The following is a 22560-nucleotide window of genomic DNA, read 5'->3' as shown; positions in this document are numbered from 1 at the left end:
TGTGTTTTCTGTTGCAGAGGAAAAGGCCTTGGCTCAAAGGGGGCAGGACGGGGCGGGCAGGGGTTGCACACTCTTCTCCGAGTTACTCACCGGCAGCTTGGCCCTGCCAGGGCTCTGCCAAGGACCTTGGAGCTTTTGTCAGCTCCCTGGCAGGGATCCCCTGGTCCAGCCCCAAGTAAATGTGAGTTTTCAGCAGAGCCCACAAAGCATGTGGGAGCCGCAGCCTGGAAAGTTACAGCTGTGTCTGGTGAACGTCAAATTATTTCCAGATCGGAGTTCGGTAGCTTCTGAACCTAAACCGCACGTCGGAGTTGTGAAAGGAAAAAAGGTAAGAAAAACACAGGACTGCATCCCCTGAATGGTAAGCCAGGCCTAAGTCAGGGTTTCAGGTAAGCATTCCGTGTTGCGGGTGTGCACAAAATTACCTAATTCTGTCAAATGATTCATCGAGTTTCTGGTTTGAATCAGGTGAGGCTGCTCATGCCCCCGTTTAGGTTCTATCAAGCAAGGCTATGAAAGCTCTTCCTTTTCCTTTTTTCCCCCTCTCATTTTCCCCCTCCCCTCTTCTCTTTCCTCTTCATGTTCCTGTGTATCCTTTTTTTTAAAAAGCGATATAAACTTAAAATCTTCACGCTGAGCTACATCCCCAACTCTTTTAAATTTGTTTTTGTTTTGAGATAACAGCATGCTAAGTGGCTAAACTGGCCCAGGCTAGTCATCAATTTAGAATCCTCCTGCCTCGGCCTCCCAGAGTGCTGGGGTGACAAGTCCGCACCAGCACGCCCCACCATATGGTTAAGGATCACAATCCACCCCGCCAAACCAGCCAGGAAAAACTGAACTGATTTTCACTGCCGGCAGTAGGGAGTTTCAGATCCAACCCCGATTACAAACCCCATCCTTCTCCGAACGCCTGCCTTCTGCCCTGTTGTTTGTAAGGGGGGGAAGTTTTCTGTTTTCTTTCTTGAATCTTAACCTGTAGCTACCGGAGCTGACCTCCAGCCTACCCTTCTGGGTGGATGCCAGCGCCGGGAGGCCCGGGAAGAGGGGCTGCGTGCACCTGGCCTCCCGGCCGCTCCCCCTCAGCTGCTGCGCCCCGAGGCGGCGCGGGTCCCCCGCATCCAGGTGCCCGGTCGAGGCCGAGGACCTGGGACGCGGTCAGGAGCCCAGAAGCCGCGCGGCGAGGATGCCGCCACCAGCGAGGAGGGGCAAGGCGAAGCCTCAGCTGCCCGCACAAGGGTCTTTTGTCCTCCCAGGAGCGCGCGCCCACTGCGGAGCGAAGGCGGGGACAGCTCGGGGTGGGCCCGCGGGGAGAAGCCCGGGCCGCAGCCCTGCGCCCACCTGCGCGCCTGCGAGGGGACCCCGAGGCCCGGGCCGCCCCGCCCTCCCCCGAGGCGTGGCCCCACCGAGGGCCCGGCAGCCCCTTCCTTCCTGCGCGGGCTCCCGCGGCCGGCGGGCACCGCAGCCACGTCGGGAGGGCCGCGCCTGTGCGCCCGGAGCGGACCGCGCAGGTAGACGGGGCGCGGCGCGGCGTGCGGGGGTCGGGGCCACCTCGGGAAGAAGCCCGGGCGCCGCCCCCCGAGGGCGCCTCTCTCTCCCGGGGGTTCCCTCAGCCTGGGGCGGCCGGGCGCCTCCAACGTCTTGGTATTTACGCCCGGCCACTTAGGGTCACTCCGTTGTCGCCGCTGCCCTTGATGAGCCACAGGACCAAACCGGGCCGTGAGGGTCTCCAGGGAAGAGACGCAGCTGGTCGCGGGGAGCCGGACCGTGCAGGGCTGCTCCCGCGCCAAGTCCCGGGACACCACGCAGGAGGTCCCGCCCGGGCGCAAGGGGAGGCTCGCGCATCCTGCAGTCGGCGTGGGGTCAGTGGGGAGCAGCGAGTGTGACCCGTCCGTGCGCGACGTGGGGGACGCGTCTCCGCGGTCGCGGGATGCTTTATGGCTAGAAACTTCACTTTTCCAAAGGCGTGGCTTTCAAAAGCTCCCGATGAAGCCCACAGGACTTTGGACGAGAGGGAGTTTGATGAGTGAATCTGAGAACCAGTCCCAAACGAATATCGAGTCCGGGCAGCCACGCTTCAGGCTGCGTGACCTTGAGCAACTGGTTGCGCCTCTCTGGGCCGCAGTGTGTGTTTACTCTCCTGTCTCTGCCCTCTTAAATCAGACACAAGAAAATCGAGAGTCCAGTTTAATCCCATGTTTACGAATGGGAAGGGAGGGTTGGGGGATTTCGGGCAGCAGTACAGTGCTTTGCCTAACCTATGCAAGGCCCTGGGTTCAAAGAAAAGAACAGAGGAGCAGGAAGGGCTTGGGGGACCTAAAGCCAGGAAATGAGAGTGTCACCTGCCAGGACTACTGGGAAGAGTACACTTGCAGCCCTGGCTTTGGGCCTCCCCAGCCTGGTGCGGGTGGTTACAGCCTCATTTTACTCAGAAGGTAAAAATGAGGCCCATGGAGGTTGAGTGACACTCAACTGACACTCAACTCCAAATTACAGAGCACACACTAGTTAGGGAGACAGGATTTGAACCCCGTCCACCATTTCCCATTGTCTTCTGCTTGTGTGTGCCTGGTTTCTTCTGCCGCTAGGATAGTGGGTCCTGCAGAATCTGGTGGGCCGGTGACTTTGGGTTTTCTTAATGCCCAGGCTTGCCTGTAGATTCATACAGTGTGAACTGGAAGATTCCTAGACCAGTACAAGTACACCAGTATGGGTCAGGATTTGTTCTAAGTGATTTACTGCAAATATTAAAATTTTCCATCTTCAGATCAAGCCCATAAGTTGGGTTGTATTTCCTCATATAGGTTAATTAAGCAACTTGCCTAAGATCACACAAAAAGATCAAATGGTTTACGCCAGCAACCACTTCGCTATACCCATTCCCCCTAACAAGAAGGACAGGTCCTGCTTTTAGTCCCTCAGATGGACATAGTTAACAAAAATCATGGACAGTTATCATAGCAGCATTCAGTGCCACCTAATGCTGAGTCCAACCTGAGATTTCTCTGATTATCTCTGCGATATCTCCATGCAGTTGGTTTGGTCAAGTCGGATTCAGACAACGGCTATGTGTAGCACTTCACAGGTCCATGTTTTGAATTGTTCTAAAATGATCTCTTCCTTTTTCTATGTAATTGACTTGTACGAATGATTTACTTTTAAAATATAATTAAAAGTAAGAGGTTAGCAAGATAAAGCAGAGAACATCCTAGATTATCTCTGTAGTACGAGAGTTTCATCAGTACCTAGGGCAACTCAGGAATGTCCTACACACACAATCCCTACCCTTTATCCTGTGCGTGCTGCTACCGAGAAGCAAGAACCTTTTGAGTTTCCTGCCTCCCCACTGTAGGAGTCTGTAGCTTACACCACATTCAGCACAGTGGAAAGTGCACTTTGAAAATCCCTGCGATATTAAGATAGATATTTTTTGGTTTTCATCTTTTGTTCCTGGTTTATAATTCCTTCTCACAGCACATCATAGAAGCTGGAATTTCTCTTCCCAAGACAGGTAATGGAAACGTTAATTTTCTGTGTCTCTTGGATCCACTGGCTGTAATGAAATTGATTGACCTACCTTATCTGATAGAGTATAACACCCCTGTTCCAGAAGGGGTCCTGCCCTGTACCCTCGGGGAAGGAATGCTGCACAGAGTGGCCCAAAAGAATCTAAACAGACAGGCCTTGCTGGGTTTCTCCACCCGGTCTGTTAGCACAGACCTGGCGGTGCTGAGAGGCGGCACCCCCAGAGAGGTCATGGAAGCCCATTACCCCTTCCCTCGTCCCCCTCATCCTTATCTGCACCCTTTGTAATAAACCAGCAAATGTGTTCCAAGATAGCTGCATGCTGTTCAGGCAAATTAGTTGAACAAGATGATTGTGGAAACCTCAATTTATAGGTGGTTGGCCACTAAAACAATTTGGGGCAAGTAAGTGGCACGGGGACGTCTTTGGGGACTGACTGAGTACTCAGCCTATGGGACATAGTGCTATCTCCAGGGAGGAGGCAGCAGAACTGAACTGAACTGGCGGCACTCCATTGGTGCAGAACTGAACGATTCCCTGCTAGTGGGGAGAAGTCTCTGTAGTTTTTGAGCTTACTAAAGCCTGTTGCAGTGACAGTGGTTCAAGAGTAGAGGAGAAAATTGAACAGAATCCCCAAAGCCTCGAGCAGGGAAAGGGGTTTGCGTATTGGTGCCTGCTCCCGGATGCCCTGGGGTGGCTTCAAGTCAGGGAGTCTCGAGTGCCCTTGCCAGGCTGATTTGAATCCATTGCCCAATAGACCTCAAGGCAGGGCTGCTTCCTCCAAGGCCACGTCATCAGGACTCGCAGAGACCACAGGTGACTCCTGCCACAGCCTGGCCCAGCCACAGTCCTGAGCCTGAGGGTGGGTTTGGGGACTTTGACTTCTTGCTTTGCAAAGGAGATAATTGTTGGTCCTGAACCCCTGGTCTTAATCTACCAACTGGGTTCTAGGGTCAGCTGGAAGATGGATTTTGGGGTACCTCTCCCTACAATGAAAGCTGGGGAGCCCCCTTTATTTTTAGGGCTAGAGTTGGAGCCCAAGGCCTACTTCATGGTAGATCAGTGTTCTATCATTGAGCTACATCCCCAGCCTTTTTTTATATTTGGAGACAAGGTCTCAGTAAGTTATCCAGGCTGGGCTGACCCTCCAATCCTCCTGCCTCAGCCTCTCAGAGTGTTGGGATTATTGATGCGTGCCACCACACCTGGCTCCTGGCCCTTTTTATTTTATCTGGAGATGGGGTTTTGCTGAGTTGTCCAGGATGGCCTCAAACTTGCCATCCTCCTGCCTCAGCCTCCTGCGTAGTTGAGATTATAGGCTTGCACTACCACACCTAAGTCTATGGTTACTAAGTAATAAAAGCCTGCTCTAGACTATCAGAAAGATGGAGCGATGTATTCACGAGAGTAGGAGACACCAGCAACCTGGCTGTGAAGACATAAACACTAATTAATGTTCAGGGTGTATCCTTCCACATTCTTTCTCCAGGTACTTGTGTATTTTTTAAAAACAGCTTTATTTGTTTTTTGTTTTTGAGACAGGGTTTCTCTATGTTGTAACCCAGGCTGGCCTTGAATTCATTATGTAGCCCAGGCTACAACTTCTGGCAAACCTCAAACTTCTGGCAGTCTTTATGCCTCGGCCTCCCATATATTGGGGTTACAGGCATGTGCTAACATGGCCCCCAAAATAGCTTTATTAAGGTAGAATTCTTGTCCCTTGAAGTTCATTCTTTTGAGGTATACAGCTCCTTGGTTTATAACATATCCTATACCACACACCAATCACCACAAGCTTCGTCTGTATTGAGCCTTTTTTTTTTTTTTTTTTTTTGGCTTTTCGAGACAGATCTCACTATGCATTTCTGACTGGCTTTGAACTCACTTTGTAGTCAGGCTGGTCTCAACTCTTGGCAACCCTCCTGCCTCAGCCTGCTGAGTGCTGGGATTACAGGTGTGCGCCACCAGGCCCAGTTATATTGAGCTTTATCTGCATCAGTCCTTTGCTCTTTTATATCACTGGGGAGCATCCTACTGTGTAGCAGTTGGTGCCACATTTTGTTGACCCCTTTGTTAACTGGCAGGCACTGGGATGTTTCCGCTTTGATGCTGTTATAAATAATGCTGCTATGAAAAGCCATGGACAAGCTTCGTTTTCTTGGGTGTACAGCTAGGACCTGAATGGCTGCACCCTCTCGTGGCTCTGTGTTTAGTCTTTTAGGGAATCTCCGGGCTGGTTCTCACAGCAGCTGCCCCACCTTACATCCCCACTCACGGTGTGTGAGGGCGCCAGTTTCTCTTTTCACTAACACTTGTCATTCTCCAAATTTCCCTTTTCTTCTTCCTCTCTTTTTCCTCCTCCCCCTCTCCTTTTCTTCTCTTTCCCTTTCCCTCCTCCTCCTCCTCAGCCTTAATCCTTCCCTCCTCTCCTTCTTCCTCCCCCCCTTCTCTCCAGCTGGCGGCTGTCCCTGGAGTCCTGGGATGTCATTATAATTTTTTTTCTTTTGGTTTTTGGTTTTTTGAGCAGAGTCTCACTGTGCAGTTCAGGCTGGTCTCAAACTCTCAGCCATCTTCCTGCCTCAGCCTCCCGAAGCACTGAGAGTACAGGTGTGCGCTACCATGTGCAGTTGTACCTTCTTGCTCTGTCATAAACACTCGTCTTCCTCCTTGCTTCCCGCCCTGGTTTCTTCTCTCCGTTCTCTTTTCTCCTCCCCTCCTCTTTTTTTCCCTCCTTTTCATCCTCCTGAACAAAGGTACCAAGCCCCAGTGGAGCCATTTTCTCCTCTGAGTCTCTTCTGGAGTTTGCTCATTCTTCATGCATACGCTGTGTCCAGCCTTCGGGGTTCCAGAATGGGATGGCCTCCAGCTGACACCAGACTGAGAGGAATCCGAGCCTGGGATTTGTAGCTCAGGTCACATTTCACTCTCTTGGATTCCATGCCAGGCCCGGGACAGGCTGGCGACAGGCGCTGCAGAGCAGAAGGCAGACAGAGCGGTGGACGGAGCTGGCTGGAAGGAAGTGGATGCTGTCCAGCGGGTCAGGGCTCGGGGCTGCAGCCAGGCACCTCCGTCCCATGCCCTGGACCTCAGGACTGACCAGCCAGGCAGAGCAGTCACTCCTTTTTACAGCTCTCAGGCCAACAATGAGAAGGGATGTTTGGAAAATTGTTCAACACATTCACGATGGAGCTGTGATTCCCGTCTCACTGCAGAGCAGCTTGAACCACTGTGGTACATGCATGACTGTCTCGTCGGATGTCCTTTTAATCAAAAAGTGTTGAGATCCATTTGTACCACCGTGATCCAAGCCACCTGATGGGACCGTCATGCAGGTACCGCCGTGGTTCAAGCCAGCAGGAAGTGAAGGTCCTCAGTAGAAAGAAAGGTAGAAAAAGTGGGAAGTTAGTTACTCCTTCTGGGTTTGGTCATGCGGTACGAACCTAATTTCCAAATTTTTGTTTGCCAAATATTTGTTTGTCTGTGCACTACAGATTGAACCTAAGGCCTTTTTTTCTTGTTTTGTTTTATTTTTGAGATAGTATCTCCCTAAGTTGCCCAAGCTGGATGCCACCATGACCAGCTTAGCAAATATTTTTTAATGTCATCTACTCGTTCAGTCTTTAGGATATTTCCAGACATGATACTGTACTATTCAAGTTTCCTAAATGTTTACTGAAGTATAACATGTATTAGAAAAAAAGGCACAGATTGCTGGACATGATAGCACACACCTGCAATCCCAACTACCAAGCAGGCTGAGGCAGAAGGCTTGTGATTAATTTATGAGACCCTATCTCAAAGTTACATCTTGAGGCTGACAATGTACAATGTATCATTGTTACCCCCTGATTGACATGTTTTGAAATTTTGTTTTAGTTTTTTCTTCTTTTTTTTTCTTTGAAATAAAATGGATTTGAAAAAAAGAAAAAAACTTTAAAAATCTTATTGTGGTTTCTGAGACAGGGTCTTGCTATGCATGCAGTTCAGGCTGGCCTTGAGTTCACTTTGGAGCTCAGGTTGGTCTCAAACTTGCAACGATCCTCCTGCCTCAGCCTCCTAAGTGCTGGGATTACAGAAGTGAGCCACCAGCCCACCAAAAAAATTAAATTTGAAAGGGCTAGGATGTAGCTGAGTAGTCCCTGAATTCAACCACAATACCACACAAAAAAAGAAAAGAGTACAGTCTGATAAATGTTCACAGACTGGACCTACCCGTATGATTACCTGAGAAACATCCTCACCCATGCTAAGAGTTCTGCCCTCGTTCCCTCCAGCTCTGCTCCTCTTCACCAACCAAGAGTGTCCATCATCTGATGAGAGCTCCTGATTATGACTCATTCTGGCTTAAGCAAAAAGAGTATTTTTCCCCAGTGTGAGAAGTCCAGTGTGAATTTTGGACAGCTGGATCCAGATGCTTAGAAAATGCTGTCACTTGCTTGTGTTCTCTGTCTGTCTTTCTGTGTGTCTCTAGGTTTTCTTGAGACAGGCTCTTGCTCTAATTCAGGTTGGCTTTGTATTCACTATGTAGCCCATGCTGGTCTCAAACTTGCAGCAGTCCTCCTGCCTCAGCCTCACTGCTGGGACTACAGGCATGCACTGCGGCACCAGGCTCTCTGATTCTCCTGTGTGGGGTTTATACTCACGTAGTTTCCTCCTTCCCTTCAGACCTATGAAATTTCTCCAACTGGAGTTTGGCAGGTGTCCCATTCCCGAGCCAGTGGTGGCACAGAGAGTTACAGGAGCAGAGTGTGCAGATGCGGTAGATGAGTCTTGGGACCTTAGTAACCTTCCACACCATAGGCACTTTGGGTATGAGGTGCTTCCCCAGGGGGAAATCTTGAGCTGTTTTGGAAGGGGAGACAGTTGAGTAGATACAGTCATGTGTAGTGTACCTGTGCAGGCCCGGCCCCACCAGGTTGCCTAAGACCACACCCTCACATCATGCATGGACAGGAGGAAGGGGATGCAAAGTGTAACACAGGCCAGGGTGGTCCGTGTCCTGATCCTCAGGCTCCAAGGCTGCTGGCGGGAACCATGGGAAGTGAGGAGAAAAGCGAGCAGAGTGGCATGATGGGATGTGTGGCATGGGAAGCGCTGGATGTGCTGTGCAGGGTGTGTAGCCAGCCAGGGTGGGGGCCTGCTGGACTCCAGGAATGAGGTCCGAATATGGGCCCTGCCAGGACCCTCCCTTGGCTGGATGTGTGCGCCATGCATTGGGACCATCACCAGGTCCTCTAACCATCATGTCCCCAACTAGATTGTCTGCTTGGCCAGGATACAGACGCCCCTGCATTAAACCTCCTGAACTGAACTTTCTTTTCCATCTTTTGTCCATCATTTATCTTTTTTTGTTCTTTTGGGGTTTTTTTCCTCCTTATATGAGGGCCAAAGGGAGCACTGAATTCAGTGCTACCCACAGGTATTCTCTCCCTCTCTGTCTATCTCTGTCTGTGTGTCTGTCTGTCTGTCTGTCTCTCTCTTTCTGTATCCCAGGCTGACCTCAAACTTACAGCAGTCCTCCTGCCTCAGCTTTCAGAGTTCTGGGATTACAGACATGCACCACACATGGCCTCCCCACAGATTCTTTAGCACTGAGCTACACTCTCAGCCCTTTTATATTTTTTTGAGTCACAGTCTCATGAAATTGCTCTTGGTGACCTTCAGTTTGCAATCCTGCTGACTCAGCCTCCCAAGGAGCTGGGAATACAGGTGCGCACCACCGTGCCCAGTGTTTGTGGTACTTTCTCTATTTCCTCAGTTTTATCCTTCATAGTGCATCCTACAGTTTTACTATCTTGGGCAATTTCACTCCAAGGAAATCAAAGACTTTTTTTCTAAGCAAGGAAATGCACTTAGAAGTACATTATGTACTTCGTCTGTGAACTGTTTTATACAATCATAAACTGTGAATTCTGAATATTGATTTAACCAAAAATTATATAAGGCTTTTGAGAGGAGAAATCATGAGTCATTTTTTAAAATGCCATAAATTGTAACAGTAACCATTTAAGCATTTTTTTTGGTCTTTTTTTAGAAATAGGAAAGTTATGGCAACCCATTTAGGAATCCTCCTATCTCTCAGGAGCTACTTCTATACCCCATTTCTAGTCTCTATTTCTTTTCTCCAATAAAGTTTTCTCCTTAAAAAAAATGGAAAAATTAGCAAAGAAATAACTAACAAATTTAACACCACTTGTCTCTTGAGATGTAGAATTCCAGAGCAAGAAAATCACTTATAGCCAGGTGGCTCATACCTGTAATTCTAGCACTGTGAGGCAGGAGGATCACAAATTCCAGCCCATTTTGTGCAATTTAACTGAAACTCTGCCTCAAAACAAAACAAAACAAAAGCACACACCCCACACCCCACCCCCACCCCCCCACCCCCGCCCCAAGAAGTAAAAGGTAGGATGTGGCTGAATGGAAATACCTGGAGATCCAATTTCAGCACTGAAGAAGGAATGCCTCTCACGTCACAGGAGATTTATGACCATCATTTCACTTTTTAAACGAGGCACACTTAAGCTGGGTTTGAGGCTACACACCTGTAGTCCCAGTGGTGTGGAAAGCTGTGGCAGGAGGAGTGCAAATCTGAGCCCAGCCTGAGCAATTTAGCAAAGACTCTGCCTCAAAATTAAAAATAAAGGGGGCTGGGAATTTAGCTCAGCGGCATAAGCACCTGCCTTACAAGCAAGGTGGTCGTGAGTTCGATCCCTGGTACCAATAAAAATGAAACAGACCAAAAAAAAAATAAATAAATAAAAATAAAACAGGGCTGGAGATGTAGCTCACTGGGGAGGTCCTCGGTTAAATTCCCAGTACTAAATAAACAAAGATACATTTTAAAATGTTTAGTTGTTTTTAAATAAGTTTAAATTTATGTGAGTCAAAATTCAAAATATGGTGGCACAGTTTTGAAATCCTAGCACTTAGGCAAGGCATTGTAGGCACGCCTATAATCCCAGAATTTGGAAGGCTGAGGCAGGAGGATTGCCACCATTTGAGGCCAGCCTGGGCCACATAGTGAGTTCAAAACCAACCTGAACTACATAGACGCTATCTCAAAAAAAAAAAAAAAAAAAAAAAAGAAAAGCATTTATAGAGAAAGGAGCTAGAATTTTTAGGATGGAAGATTTCACCTTACAAAGATGGCAGAGAGCCCAGAGAGGGGGCAAAACTCTGGCTCTCGGTTTGTTCATTTGTTTTGTAGAATTGGGGCTCATCGAGCACAGGGCCTCACATATCCTATGTAAGTGCCTGACCACAGAGCTACATTCCCAGCCCCAGCCCTATACTCAGCCCTCACCCTTGCTGACTGTGTATTGGTGTCTCGGAGCTCCTTCACTTCAATGAAGACAGAGACAATAAACCTAAGAGCACTGGGAAGATAAAGTCCCCCGGAAAGGTAGACATCATGACCACAGTGGCCCCCAGCCCAGTCTTCCTAGCCTTGGACTCCCAGGCAGTCGGCCTGCAGGCAGCATGCAGGGTTCCTTCTTGGAAATCACCCAGTGAGGACGTGGCCTTCCTAGACAGCCCATGTGACATGTGACATGTCAATCTCCTTCCTAGTTCTTGAGTTTCAGCATAGGATCAGATAGCAGCTCTTGCAGTGCAGGAGTCACTTTAGACCTCTGCTTTCCTGGAACACAGGTCGTAAACACTCTCCACGCCTTGAGTCCTTCAGCTGAAATGTGGAGATCACAGCATGCACCTCATGCTGCTGAGCTTGAGTCACAGAGTGGACATTAAGTTACAGAGCACCTGCTGGCAACTGAGCCACCCCTTTCCTGGAGCCTCCTTCTTAGGGGAGCCCCCAGCCAGCAGCCCAAGAGTGTTGGCATTGCACGGAGGGATAGGTGCCGCTCTCTGTGTCTTTGGGTTTTCCAAGATTTTGAGTGGGATCCAGGAAGCAGCTCGATAGCCAGCAGGTGACAGCTGTTGGGCGTCCTCTGCCAGCTCCTGTGGCCTCCTGATGAAGGGAAGGAGCAGAGATGGGGTCTGAGAATCATTGCAACTGCAGCTTCTCTAAGTGGTGGTGTGGAGAGGGCAGCAGGCCGGAAGGGAAGGAAAAGCAAGGGTCAAATGTCCAGGCACCTCCCTTCCAAAGTCACCCAGCCCAGGGATAAGGGCAAGAGCGACAGGCGCATAGAGGGAAAAAATCTGGGACCTTGAGGTGCTCCTTCCAGCTATGGGACAAGTGGGATGGCTTAACGATCCACCAAAGGACACTGGGATGGCCGTGCTCTAGAGGTGGCTATGGGGTGTCTCATCTAGGCAGGGCCCTCCATGACAAGGGGCTTCCTCCCCTCCAGACGAAGCTGGAGACTGGAACAGTAAAGCACTGCAGGACTGGGCCATGCAAGCCACTTTACCCAGCCCTCTCCTCACCAGGGTCTGCAGCATTGTCCCCCAGGAGGGCACAATGCTACCTACCATCCTTGCTTTACAAAGGAAGACACTGGGCGTGGGTGTCTGTAATTCCAGCACTCAAAGGCTGAGACTGGAGTACTGCCCTGAGTTTATAGCCAGCCTTGGCCTTACCAAGACCTTATGTCAACAAAAAAAAAACAAATGAACCCTTGGAAAAGTCTAGTCACCCACATCTCATAGCTCCTAAGTAACAGCGCTGGAGCTTAATACCAGCGCTGTCTCCTCCAACCCTCAGGAGAGGCTGTCAGTTCACACCCATTCAGAAAATACTCAGTTCCCTTCCCAGCCTGGGAGTTCCCTTCCTGTGTGCAGGGCCACCTCCCCCAGAGGCTCTGAGCCAGCCTCCCTCCTGTTCTGTCAGCCGAGGTGGCTCTAGGCATCTCTATGGCCTTGTGGTCAGCAGCCTGGATGGTAGTGAGTACCTGCAGCAGGGGAAGGGAGCGGCCCACGGAGGAGCCCTGCTCTGCTGCCCCTCCTAACTGGTCACTCCCGGAGCACACCCCTCTGGCGCTCAGGTTGTCTTCAGCAATTCACTGCTTACAGTGATAGCAACTGTTTGTGGTCTCTGTTTCATTTATTTTTACCTTTTTCTCTAGTGCTAGAAATTGATAGTAGGGCGTCCGCCCAAATGTCCATCAACTGAGGAATGCATTTTTAAAAATGTGGTATTTTTATACAATGGAGTACTAAGCTATGAAGAAGAGTAACCTAGAGACTTTTATAGGTAAATGGATGCAAATAGAAACCATACTCATATAAGTGAAATAAATTGGACTTGCATATATAAACACCATATTTCTCACTAGTGTAAGAAACAAAGAATAAATGAGATCCAAAAGTTACAATAGATATAGTGAAAGGGAAAGAAACTGCTTAAAGGGAAATTATATTGTTTGATCAATTTTGCATGCCTGTATCTGGTAACCTGAGCAACTATTTTGAAGATAACGATATGTACTGTAACAACTGTTAAATTCCTATCATCTTGGTTTCAAATCTTATATTGCTATTATGTTGTTATCATTTTGCTTTTGTTGTTTTTTGTTTGTTTGCTTTTTGATTTTTCTTTTTTCTCTTGGAAAAAAACAGTTATAGAGGTTACTACATGCTTCCTTTTTCCATGCTTCTGCCAGGCTTTCCCTAAATCCTATGATCCAGGTCCTAGTTTTAATCAGCTTTTTCAGATGAGTAAACTGATCACAGATTGTTTCATGCAAGATCACAGGACAGGAAGTGGAAGAGGCCAGATTCAATCTGAAGGAGGCTGGTCATACTCTGGCACAGTCAGATGTCACATTGTGACATGCTCTTAATGGCTTAGCAAAAAGTGTCTCCCTAAGTCAGGCGTGGTGGTGTACCCCTGTAATCCCAACACTCAGGGGGCTGAGGCAGAAGGATCCTTGTGAGTTTGAGACCAGCTTGGGTTACAAAGTGAGCTCAAGGCCAGCCTGAACTGTATAGTGAGACCCTGTCTCAAAAAGACACATACATGGGCTGGGGATTTAGCTCAGCAGCATAAGCGCCTGCCTTGCAAGTGTATGTTCGTGAGTTCAATCCCCGGTACCGATAAAAAAAAAAAAAAAAAAAGACAAAAAAAAATTAAAACACACACACACACACACACACACAAAATATCTCCCTAAAGTGAATTCTTAAGCAAAAAGTAGGAATTCTGTTTAAAAAAAAAAACAAAACATTTCCTACTCCCAACCAGATGTGGTGGTACACACCTGTAACCTCAGCACCTAAAAGGCTGAAGCAGGAAAATCACCAGGAGTTTGAGACCAGCCTGGGCTACATAGTGAACTCAAGGCCAGCCTGAACTTCATAGGGGACCCTGTCTCTGGGGTGAAAAAACAACCCTTCAAAATGAACTAGACACACAAGTTTAAATATGGCATGTTTTCTCTTAGTTGAGAATCCCACAGTGTAAATAAGAACAAAGTAAGATAGGTAATAGGAAACAGGAATATAGATCTTTTGTAAATGTCACGGGGCCAAGAGATAGGAGGAGGAGAAAAGGTGGAAAGAGGCCACAAAATGAATATGTGTTTTGTACATATATGAATTTCCATGATGAATGTAATCATTATGTACTGCAGACATGGAATAATAAAAATAAAAACTGTTTTCCTCCCCATTCAGATAGGTAGATGGGTAGGTGGATGGATAAACAGATTGATTGCCTACAGTACCCTTGATGTGTGCTATCAGCATATGGTACCATCTGTCTCAAGTCTGAGCTTCACATTCCTGGAGTGTGCCTGGCTTAGGCCTTGACACCTGGTTAGGTTGCATGGTCAGGCCTGGGCAGTAGCCATCCAGACATGAGACCCTGTTAAGGTTTGAGTCTGGGTGTCCCCCCAAAGCCTCATGCAGGTTGCGCTTCTAGAGTTTGTGACTGACTCATGATCCAGTGCTGGGATCATGGGTGAAAGTGCTACATCCCAGTAGGTGTGACCTACATACAATATAAGGAACAGAAGTCTTTTCTCCTCTCTCCCCCACTTTTGCTCTTGTTGCTTGTGCTCTTTTCTGCTGCCATGAACTGGTGCCCTCTGCCATGTGCCTTGGAGCCAGCTGATTATGGACTGGAACCTCCACAAACTGTGAGCTAAATAAATCCTTCCTTAGCTTTGGGGGTTGGGTAATTTGTCTCAGCAACATGAGAAAATTAACCAACACAGACCCCTAACCTTGGTGCTGTCCCCTGGCAGGCCCTGGTCAGAGGCGGCATGCGGCTTCCACGTGTCTCCAGCTCTGCAGTGACCGTGCTCCTGCTGGCCCAAACCTGCCTGCTGCTCTTCCTGTACTCGCGGCCAGGACCCTCGTCCCCAGCCAGCAGCGAGGAGCGTGTGCACGTGTTGGTGCTGTCCTCGTGGCGCTCGGGCTCATCATTCCTGGGCCAGCTCTTCAGCCAGCACCCGAACGTCTTCTACCTGATGGAGCCCGCGTGGCACGTGTGGACTGCCCTGTCGCGGGGCAGTGCGCCTGCACTGCACATGGCCGTGCGCGACCTGGTGCGCTCTGTGTTTCTGTGTGACATGGACGTGTTCGATGCCTACCTGCCGTGGCGCCGCAACCTGTCCGACCTCTTCCAGTGGGCGGTGAGCCGGGCGCTGTGTTCTCCGCCCGCCTGCAGCGCTTTCAGCCGCGATGCCATCAGCAACGAGGCGGTGTGCGAGCCGCTGTGCGCGCGGCGGCCCTTCAGCCTGGTGCAGGAGGCCTGCCGCTCCTACAGCCACGTGGTGCTCAAGGAGGTGCGCTTCTTCAACCTGCAGGTGCTCTACCCGCTGCTCACAGACCCTCTGCTCAACCTGCGCATCGTGCACCTGGTGCGTGACCCGCGCGCTGTGCTGCGCTCCCGGGAGCTGACGGCCAAGGCGCTGGCACGTGACAACGGCATCGTGCTGGGCACCAACGGCACGTGGGTGGAGGCCGACCCCCGCCTGCGCGTGGTGAGCGAGGTGTGCCGCAGCCACGTCCGCATCGCGGAGGCCGCGCTGAGCAAGCCGCCGCCCTTCCTCCGGGGCCGCTACCTCCTGGTGCGCTTCGAGGACCTGGCTCAGAACCCACTGCCCGAGATCCGAGCGCTCTACGCCTTCGCCGGCCTCAACCTCACACCGCAGCTTGAGGCTTGGATCCTCAACATCACGCACGGGGTGGGAACCGGGGCACCCCGCGAGGCCTTCAAAACCACCTCCAGGGATGCGTTAAACGTGTCCCAGGCCTGGCGTCATGCGTTGCCCTTCTCCAAGATTCGCCGCGTACAGAAGCTGTGCGCTGGTGCCCTGCGGCTGCTGCGTTACAGGCCAGTGTTCTCCTTAGACGAGCAGCGGGACCTCAGCCTGGACTTGGTGCTGCCCCGAAGCCCAGGCAGCTTCCAGTGGACATCGTCCACCAAGGCACAGCCCAGGCCTTAGCAAGGGCCCCAATGGTGGCTCATGAGGAGAGTGTGATGGGGGTCGGGGGCAGGGCACATGAGGAAGCCAACCAGCCAGCAGGGGACCAGAGTGTAAAGATTCTCTTGTGCCAAGAAAGGGCTGAGCCCCCAGATTCCACATTTCTTTCCCTCCGGAGCCTTGGCTCTCTTTTGCACCCTGTTTGGGAGCTGGCTCAGCATCGAGTACGTTCTTCACAGAAAGCCAAACCCTTGCCCCATTTCCTCTGGGCACAGAGGTCCTCAGTTCCTCAAGCATTTCTTTCCCCTTAACTCTGGCCTCCCTTGGGATGCACCATGCAGGGACTGAGAAGGTGTTCTAGCCACGGCTACGGGCAGAGGGCTCCTGCACTTCTGCGGTGAACTGGCCTCTGAAGTTGTCCTGTCTCCTTCTCCTTTGGAATCCTGGATTTGGTTCCACCCATGCGCCATTGATGCGGTGTTTGGTTAGACTCACCTGCAGCTTCAGTGAGAAATCCCAAGAGATGCCCCTGTCTTTGGTCACCCATTAGCCTCTGCCCCACCTCTCAGCAGCCCTCACGTCCCCATCACTCTACCCAGCTATGAGGAACCTAGCCTCGAACCTCACCAATCTTCCATTTGTCTTGACGGGGAAAATCCTACTTAGGGAAATAAACAATAATTGATCCATGTGATAAAGATTAGTTTCCAGCCTGTAAAATTTACCAAGCAAAGCTCCAAAGAGCAGGGACTTATGCATCACCCATGAAAAGGGTGATGAAGGAAGAAAAAATTTTTGTCCTGGGTGTGTGTGTATGAGGGGGAAGGATGACTCAGCAGAGACCTGTCTCTAGTAGAAGGGTGGACTTGTCCCATTTGGGTTGCCTTAGGGAAGAGCAGGTGGCTTCACAGCTGGGGGGTACAGCTGTCTGGGTCCAGAGCAGGCTGGATACCCCTGGGAGGAGGAAGGGAGGGCCAGGCTGGGCTGCAAGCCAGACTTGAGGGGAGCAGAGTGCAAGGTTGGTTGGCAGCAGGAGTGGTGCCCAGAGGGCAGGCTGGGCCCATCACAGGGTGGATGAAACCGATCAGCCTGGTAAGGAGGTTGAAGACAAAAGGCTTTGGAAGAGAAAGGAGTAAAATACCTGCTGCAAGCCACAGCACCCTGCCAAAGGCCTACTAAGGGATTCTAGGCATACAGAGGGCTTAGCCCTGAGCTCAGGAGATTAGGAGCCACAGCAGATGCTCAGTAAAAATACTGACAGAATGCCACATGTGGTGGTGCATGCCTGTAAACCCAGCACTTGGGAGACTGAGGCAAGATTGTCGTAAGTTTGAGGCTTGTCTGGGCTACATAGTATGATCTTATCTCAAAAAAAATGTTTGCAGAACCTCTGGGAAAGACGAGGAAGCAGATATGAGTCCATACAAGAGCACCCCAAATCACACTGGACTGCACAGCTGTCTGGGGGCTATTAAAAGTTGCTAGCATATGTGAGCATGGTGGCTCCACCTGTAATCCCAGCACTCAGGAGGCTGAGGCAGGAGGATCATTTCGAGTTCAAGATCAGTCTGGGCTACCAAGTGAGCTCAGGTCCAGCCTGAACTGCATAGTGAGACCCTGTCTCAAAAAGAAAAAAAAAAAAAAATTGCTACCAGTCATTGTTGCCATCGGTTGCCAGGAGGGATTCTGGTGATCACTGACTTCTGATTGTCAGCCCTGGTGTGACTTTGGATGGGTGAGGCAGTGGCCAATCTGGCATTTTCTGCTTCTTTCCTTGGAGGGAGCAGAGATCTATTGACATTGAAGACAATGCCTCAGGATGACTCATTTGGGGATTCTCCAAGCTCTAGAAGCATCAGGTTACATAAAACCTGAATCTGAACCAGGTCTGGTAGTGCACCCCTGTAATCCCAGCAATCAGAAAACTGATTGCTGCAAGTTTGAGGCCAGTCAGGGCTACAAAGCTCAAGGCCAGCCTGAACTGCATAGTGAGATCCTGTCTCATAAAGACAACAACAACAACAACAAAAGCCTGATACTGTCCCTGCTGACAATAAATACGGGGAAGGGATATAAAGCCCTGAGTTTATTAATGGGATTCTGCAGCTTGGAAAGCGACCTGATCCATTTGGGCTGCTATGATGAAATGCCTTAGACTGGGCAACTTAGAAACACCAGAAACTGATTGCTCATAGTTCCAGGAGTTCAAGGTGCTGCAGAGTGTGGTAAGGCCCCTTCCTCGGACTGTGCCTTCTAGCTCTGTCCCAACCAAGTGAAAAGAGCAGGGCAGCTTTCTAGGTCTCTTGTAAGGGTACGGACTCCATTTATGAGTCCCCACTGTTTTTTCCTCTTTGTTCTGAGATGTTTTTATTTTGAGACATGGTCACAGGTGCTAAATTTTCCAGGCTGGATTGAATTTGTGACCTCCTACCTCAGCCTCCCAGAGAGCTGAGGTTATAGGGACGCACCACTATGTTCAGCTCAGGGTTCCATCTTCTCGATCTACCTAATTATCTCCCAAAGGCTCTGCCACCTAATACCATACCTTAGGAGGTTAGGATTTTAACATATGGCCTGGGGGGAGATACATTCAGCCCAAACCAGAAAGAATTGGGTCACATCACTGACTTCAGTGTTAAAGGTCGTAACAAGTGCTATCCCACAGTAGGGATAAAAATGGACCATAGCAAAGGGCTGGGAGGTCTAGTTCATTTGCCCTTGACAATGACATGGGTCATTGGAAGCCAGGGAGCCATTTGACTGCAAACATCTCAAGTTCCAGAATTTTCCTGTTTGTGTTTTGAGACAGGGTCTCACTGTGTATTCTGAGCCAGCCTTAAACTCATTATAGCCCAAGCTAGCCTCAAACACATGGCAATCCTTCTGCCTCAGCCTCCCGAGTGCTGGGATCACAGGCCTGCACCATACTCGACTCAGGTATCAGAATGTCAAAGGAAGTGGTGGTCAGTTGGCTGGGGCATGGGTACCTCATGCTGTCCCTTTCCTGCCTCTCTCTCTGTGCTGGGAGTTCACTGTTGAGGGCAGAGATCAGTCTAGGAACAACAGTGCTGAGCTGAGTTACTGTGGAGTGTTCAGGAGAAGAAGGATGAGCAAGGCCCGGCACTCTGGGAGGCTGAGGCAGGAGGATCCTAAATTCAAGCCCAGCCTGAGCAATTTAACAACTTTGTGAGGCCCTTTGTTAAAATTTAAAAACAATTTTAAAGGCTGAGGATGTGTGAAGGCCCTGGGTTCAGCCCCTAGTACCACACCCTCCCCCTAAAAAAGGTTGAGCAGGAGCTCTATGATGCCAGAGGCTAAAAACCAGATATGGCAGCAACAGACACTGGTTTCATTTGTTCCTGCCCGGTTCAGGCTCTGCTGATGGCCACAGAATGCCCCTGGATTCCTGTGCTTTGCTACATGACTCACCCGCCCTGTTTGGACTCCCAGGGCACCAGAAAAGGGATGGGCGCCCTGACTTGCTCCCTGTACCTGCAGCTCTCCCGGCAAGCCTTGTGGTGAGCCTGGGGTCCCTGCACACTGGCCACTGAGTGCGAGCCTCAGGCTGAGGCTCCTGGCTCAGTGGGCTCCAGGAAAACCTGGGGGAGAAGCTCTGAATGTGGCTAGGACAAGGGCAGAGGGTGGCCTGGTTGGCTGGGGACAGTAAAGCCAAAGCTGGGACCCAGGGGAGACGGATGCAAGGAAGCAGTCACCACTGGAAAGCCCATCACTGAGGACTGTCTATCCCCGCCATGCTGGGCACAGCTCTTGACTAACTTCGGGTGGTTGCATTGATGTCTAAATCAGTGGCTATCTCTGTCACCTTTTATTTGTGGCTGGTTGGTTTCGTTGAGAAAAGGCCTCCTTAGGTAATTCAGGTCAGCTTTGAATATACTGTGTAGCCCAGGCCAGCACGGAACCTATAATCTTCCTGCCTCAGCCTCCAAGTGTTGGATTCATAGGTGTGCATCACCACACCAAGTAGTACCATGCTCTTTACTATAGTCCCTGACTTCTGCCGTTCAGGGGAGGAGTCTGTGGCTCTACCTCTCCGTCTATATAAGGAACCGGAACTGGCTTCCATTAACAGAGCTCCGTCGTGCTCTGTGAGAAGCCTGGTCCGGGAGCAGAGGCGCAACTGTGCCTGTACCTTCATGGTTTGCAGCAGGAGCTCTTTGACAAAGACCGGTTAGAGAGGCAGAAACAGCTTGTTAGTGCAGCAGCAAAAACTCACCCAGGAGAAAGGAAAGTAACACAAAGAAGTGGCCTAGAAGTCCGACTCATTTGGCATTTTCAAAAACAACAACAAATTTGCAGAGAGATGACCGACCCAGAAAGACAGCATCAGGCATCCATGCGGGGGGGGGGGGGTATGAAAAGAGGTGAATGGGATAAGCTTGGTCTGAGGATTCCCTGGGTGCCATTTCTGGGTTGATAAGGGGTTAGCGTTATCTCCAGTAAAGAATTTATATCCTTTAGAATTTAGCCCCATGAGATGACCCACCGCTGTAATCCTAGCACTCTGAGAGGCTGAGGCAGGAGGATTACAAGTTGGACCCCAGCTTGGTCAGCTCAGTGACTTACCAAAACCGGCCTCAAAATAAAACATAAAGAAAAAGAAAAGCTCTGGGGATGCAGCTCAGTGTGAGGTCCTTGAGTTCAGGCCTCAGTCACACACACTATTTCCTGCTACAGAGAGAAAGTGAGAAAAGGTAAAGAAAACTTTTTTCTGACATTTGCTACTTTCTTAATTACTTTCCACTCAAAATTAATTTTTATGTCAAAGAGGCATATTTTGGGATGACATCTCCTGGGTTCCTTCAACCTCAAGAGAGCTTGCATGCTTGCCACTTCCTTGGGAACTCAGCCTCCACGGTGGAAACCAGCTTACGATGGGGCAGTGGACCAGACCCCAGGGGAGGAGAGTCCGGCCCTCCCATCTGGCCCAGCCGAGGCCAGCACAGCTCCCCCTGCTGCATCCTAATGGCCCGATCAAGTCAAAGGCAGAGCCTGGGACGCAGGCCCGTGATAAGAGGAGCTTGTTTTGAGGGTGTGTGAGTGTGCGTGTTTTAAAGAATCAACTCTGCTTCATGTTTTATTTTTGTACATCTTTTAGGACCAGTTTCATTTTCCAGTTTTTCAGGTGTTCCAGCTGCCATTCACTTAACTTTCTAATCTACAATCAATCAGTATGAAAAATGAACAAGTCCCATGAGTAATTCATGGAGAACACATAATTATGGCCCCAAAAGACAATAAAGAATTCGCAACAAAACTAGGTTATATGTGGGAAGTGTATTAATCACACTCTGAATACAGCCGATCAAACAACAGAATGACATATTTTAAAAAAAAACATGCAATGTATCACAAAGAAGCTATGTAATAACCTTTTATTATCAGCCATATCAATTGTTTGTTTGTTTGTACCGGGAATTAAACTGGGGACCTTGTATTTGCTAGGCAGGTGCTTGTGCCACTGAGCTATGTACACACCCCCAGCAGCTGTATTAATAGTTTAATGGTTAGAATTAAGATGTGATTTAAGCATTTAGATCTTCGCATAGTTAACATATACACATCTGACTGTCTCAGGTGTTTTAGTAATCTGGACAGAGTTGTTGGTTGAGGTATTAAACATTAAGGTCTTGTTTAAAGTATTAATTTTAGAAAATTCACTCTCACTTAAGGTTTTTTGTTTGTTTTTGGAGACAAGGTTTCACTTTGTAGTTCAGTTTGTAATTCAGGGCAATCTTGAACTCACAGCAGTCCTCCTGCCTCTGTCTCCCAAGTGCTAGGATTACAGGTGTGTGCCACCCACTCACCTCACTTAAGGTTTTCATACCAATCCGTAACTTTATTAGGGAAATACCTGGATGCATATGTATTTTATTTGAATGCTCATTTCCTACTTCTTATCAAGCATCCAGTTTCTTCTTGGCCCTTCCCCTTCCTGACAATGCTGCTAAGACCTGAGTGTCACCGAATGATTAGTGCCTGCAACATGTGTGGCCCGGGAGGAAGCCAGCCAGATCCACCGAAGCAGCCACAGTCGGCGGGAGCAGAAAGCTTTTTTCCCAGAAAGCAATGTGCGCAGCAGTCTACAGCAGTCATTCATGATTTGACAGTAAGTTATTGGGATGCAAGCTGGGGTCAGAAAGGAGAAACTATTCCCTGGAAATAAACCTGTTTATACAATCTCCGTTCTGATTCTTTAAGGTTTAGTGAAGAAAAAATTGTTGTTGCTATAGGACACAAGAGAGCATACTTCAAGGATGGTAAGATCTGGTTCTATGCCCATGCAGCTGTTAATTATCCTTGCTCCTTCTTCTGTTAGAAACTTAATCATCTTTTTTTTTTTTTTTTTTGTCTTTTTCTTTTTTATTGGTACCGGGGATCGAACTCATGACTGCCTGCTTGCAAGGCAGGCGCTTATGTCGCTGAGCTAAACCTCCAGCCCCAAAAACTTAATCATCTTAAGAAAGTAAAAAATTTTATTTGTAAGGTGCAGTTCAGTGATGTCACAATCCTTTTTTTTTTTTTTTTTTTTTTTTTGTCTTTTCTGGTACCAGGGATCGAACTCACAACTGCCTGCTTGCAAGGCAGGCGCTTATGCCACTGAGCTAAATCCCCAGCCCCGATGTCACAATCCTTTATGAAAAATATCGCTCATTCTCTAAAGAACAAACAAAATTGAGTT

The 22560-nt window shown here is 49.3% G+C and overlaps 1 protein-coding gene and 1 long non-coding RNA gene across 3 annotated transcripts in view; one reads left to right on the top strand and one right to left on the bottom strand.

Annotated features, from left to right (window-relative positions):
- The first annotated feature begins 48 nt into the window (after nt 1-48).
- On the top strand, nt 49-22058 carry Chst6 (carbohydrate sulfotransferase 6). 2 transcript variants are annotated; one of them, XM_003472108.5, is made up of 2 exons: nt 49-328; nt 14676-22058. In XM_003472108.5, exons 1-2 carry the CDS (start codon nt 209-211, stop codon nt 15879-15881), a joined length of 1326 nt encoding a protein of 441 aa, XP_003472156.3. In that variant the 5' UTR covers nt 49-208; the 3' UTR covers nt 15882-22058. The 2 variants fall into 2 exon arrangements, with proteins under 2 accessions (XP_003472156.3, XP_063103758.1); XM_063247688.1 differs by lacking the exon at nt 49-328 and adding an exon at nt 944-1511.
- The window catches only part of LOC111757419 (uncharacterized), a 23698-nt gene continuing 11758 nt past the window's right edge, over nt 10621-22560 (bottom strand). The window contains exon 3 of the long non-coding RNA XR_010047044.1: nt 10621-11497. This is a non-coding gene — a long non-coding RNA (uncharacterized LOC111757419). The remainder of the gene's footprint in view (nt 11498-22560) is intronic.

This window comes from Cavia porcellus, unplaced genomic scaffold (assembly GCF_034190915.1).
Source record: "Cavia porcellus strain 051 isolate PalLab524CR breed Dunkin Hartley unplaced genomic scaffold, mCavPor4.1 scaffold_4, whole genome shotgun sequence".
NCBI lineage: Eukaryota > Metazoa > Chordata > Mammalia > Rodentia > Caviidae > Cavia > Cavia porcellus.
The sequence above is the reverse complement of the archived record's forward strand: the minus strand, read 5'-3'. Positions and strand labels throughout refer to the sequence as shown.

What these genes read in the sequence shown, in the direction of transcription:
- Chst6 (XM_063247688.1), top strand. Translation starts at nt 1,020, where the DNA reads ATGCCAGCGCCGGGAGGCCCGGGAAGAGGGGCTGCGTGCACCTGGCCT. An exon ending in GCCCGGAGCGGACCGCGCAG is followed by an intron (nt 1,512 to 14,675) that starts GTAGACGGGGCG and finishes GTCCCCTGGCAG; the next exon opens with GCCCTGGTCAGAGGCGGCAT.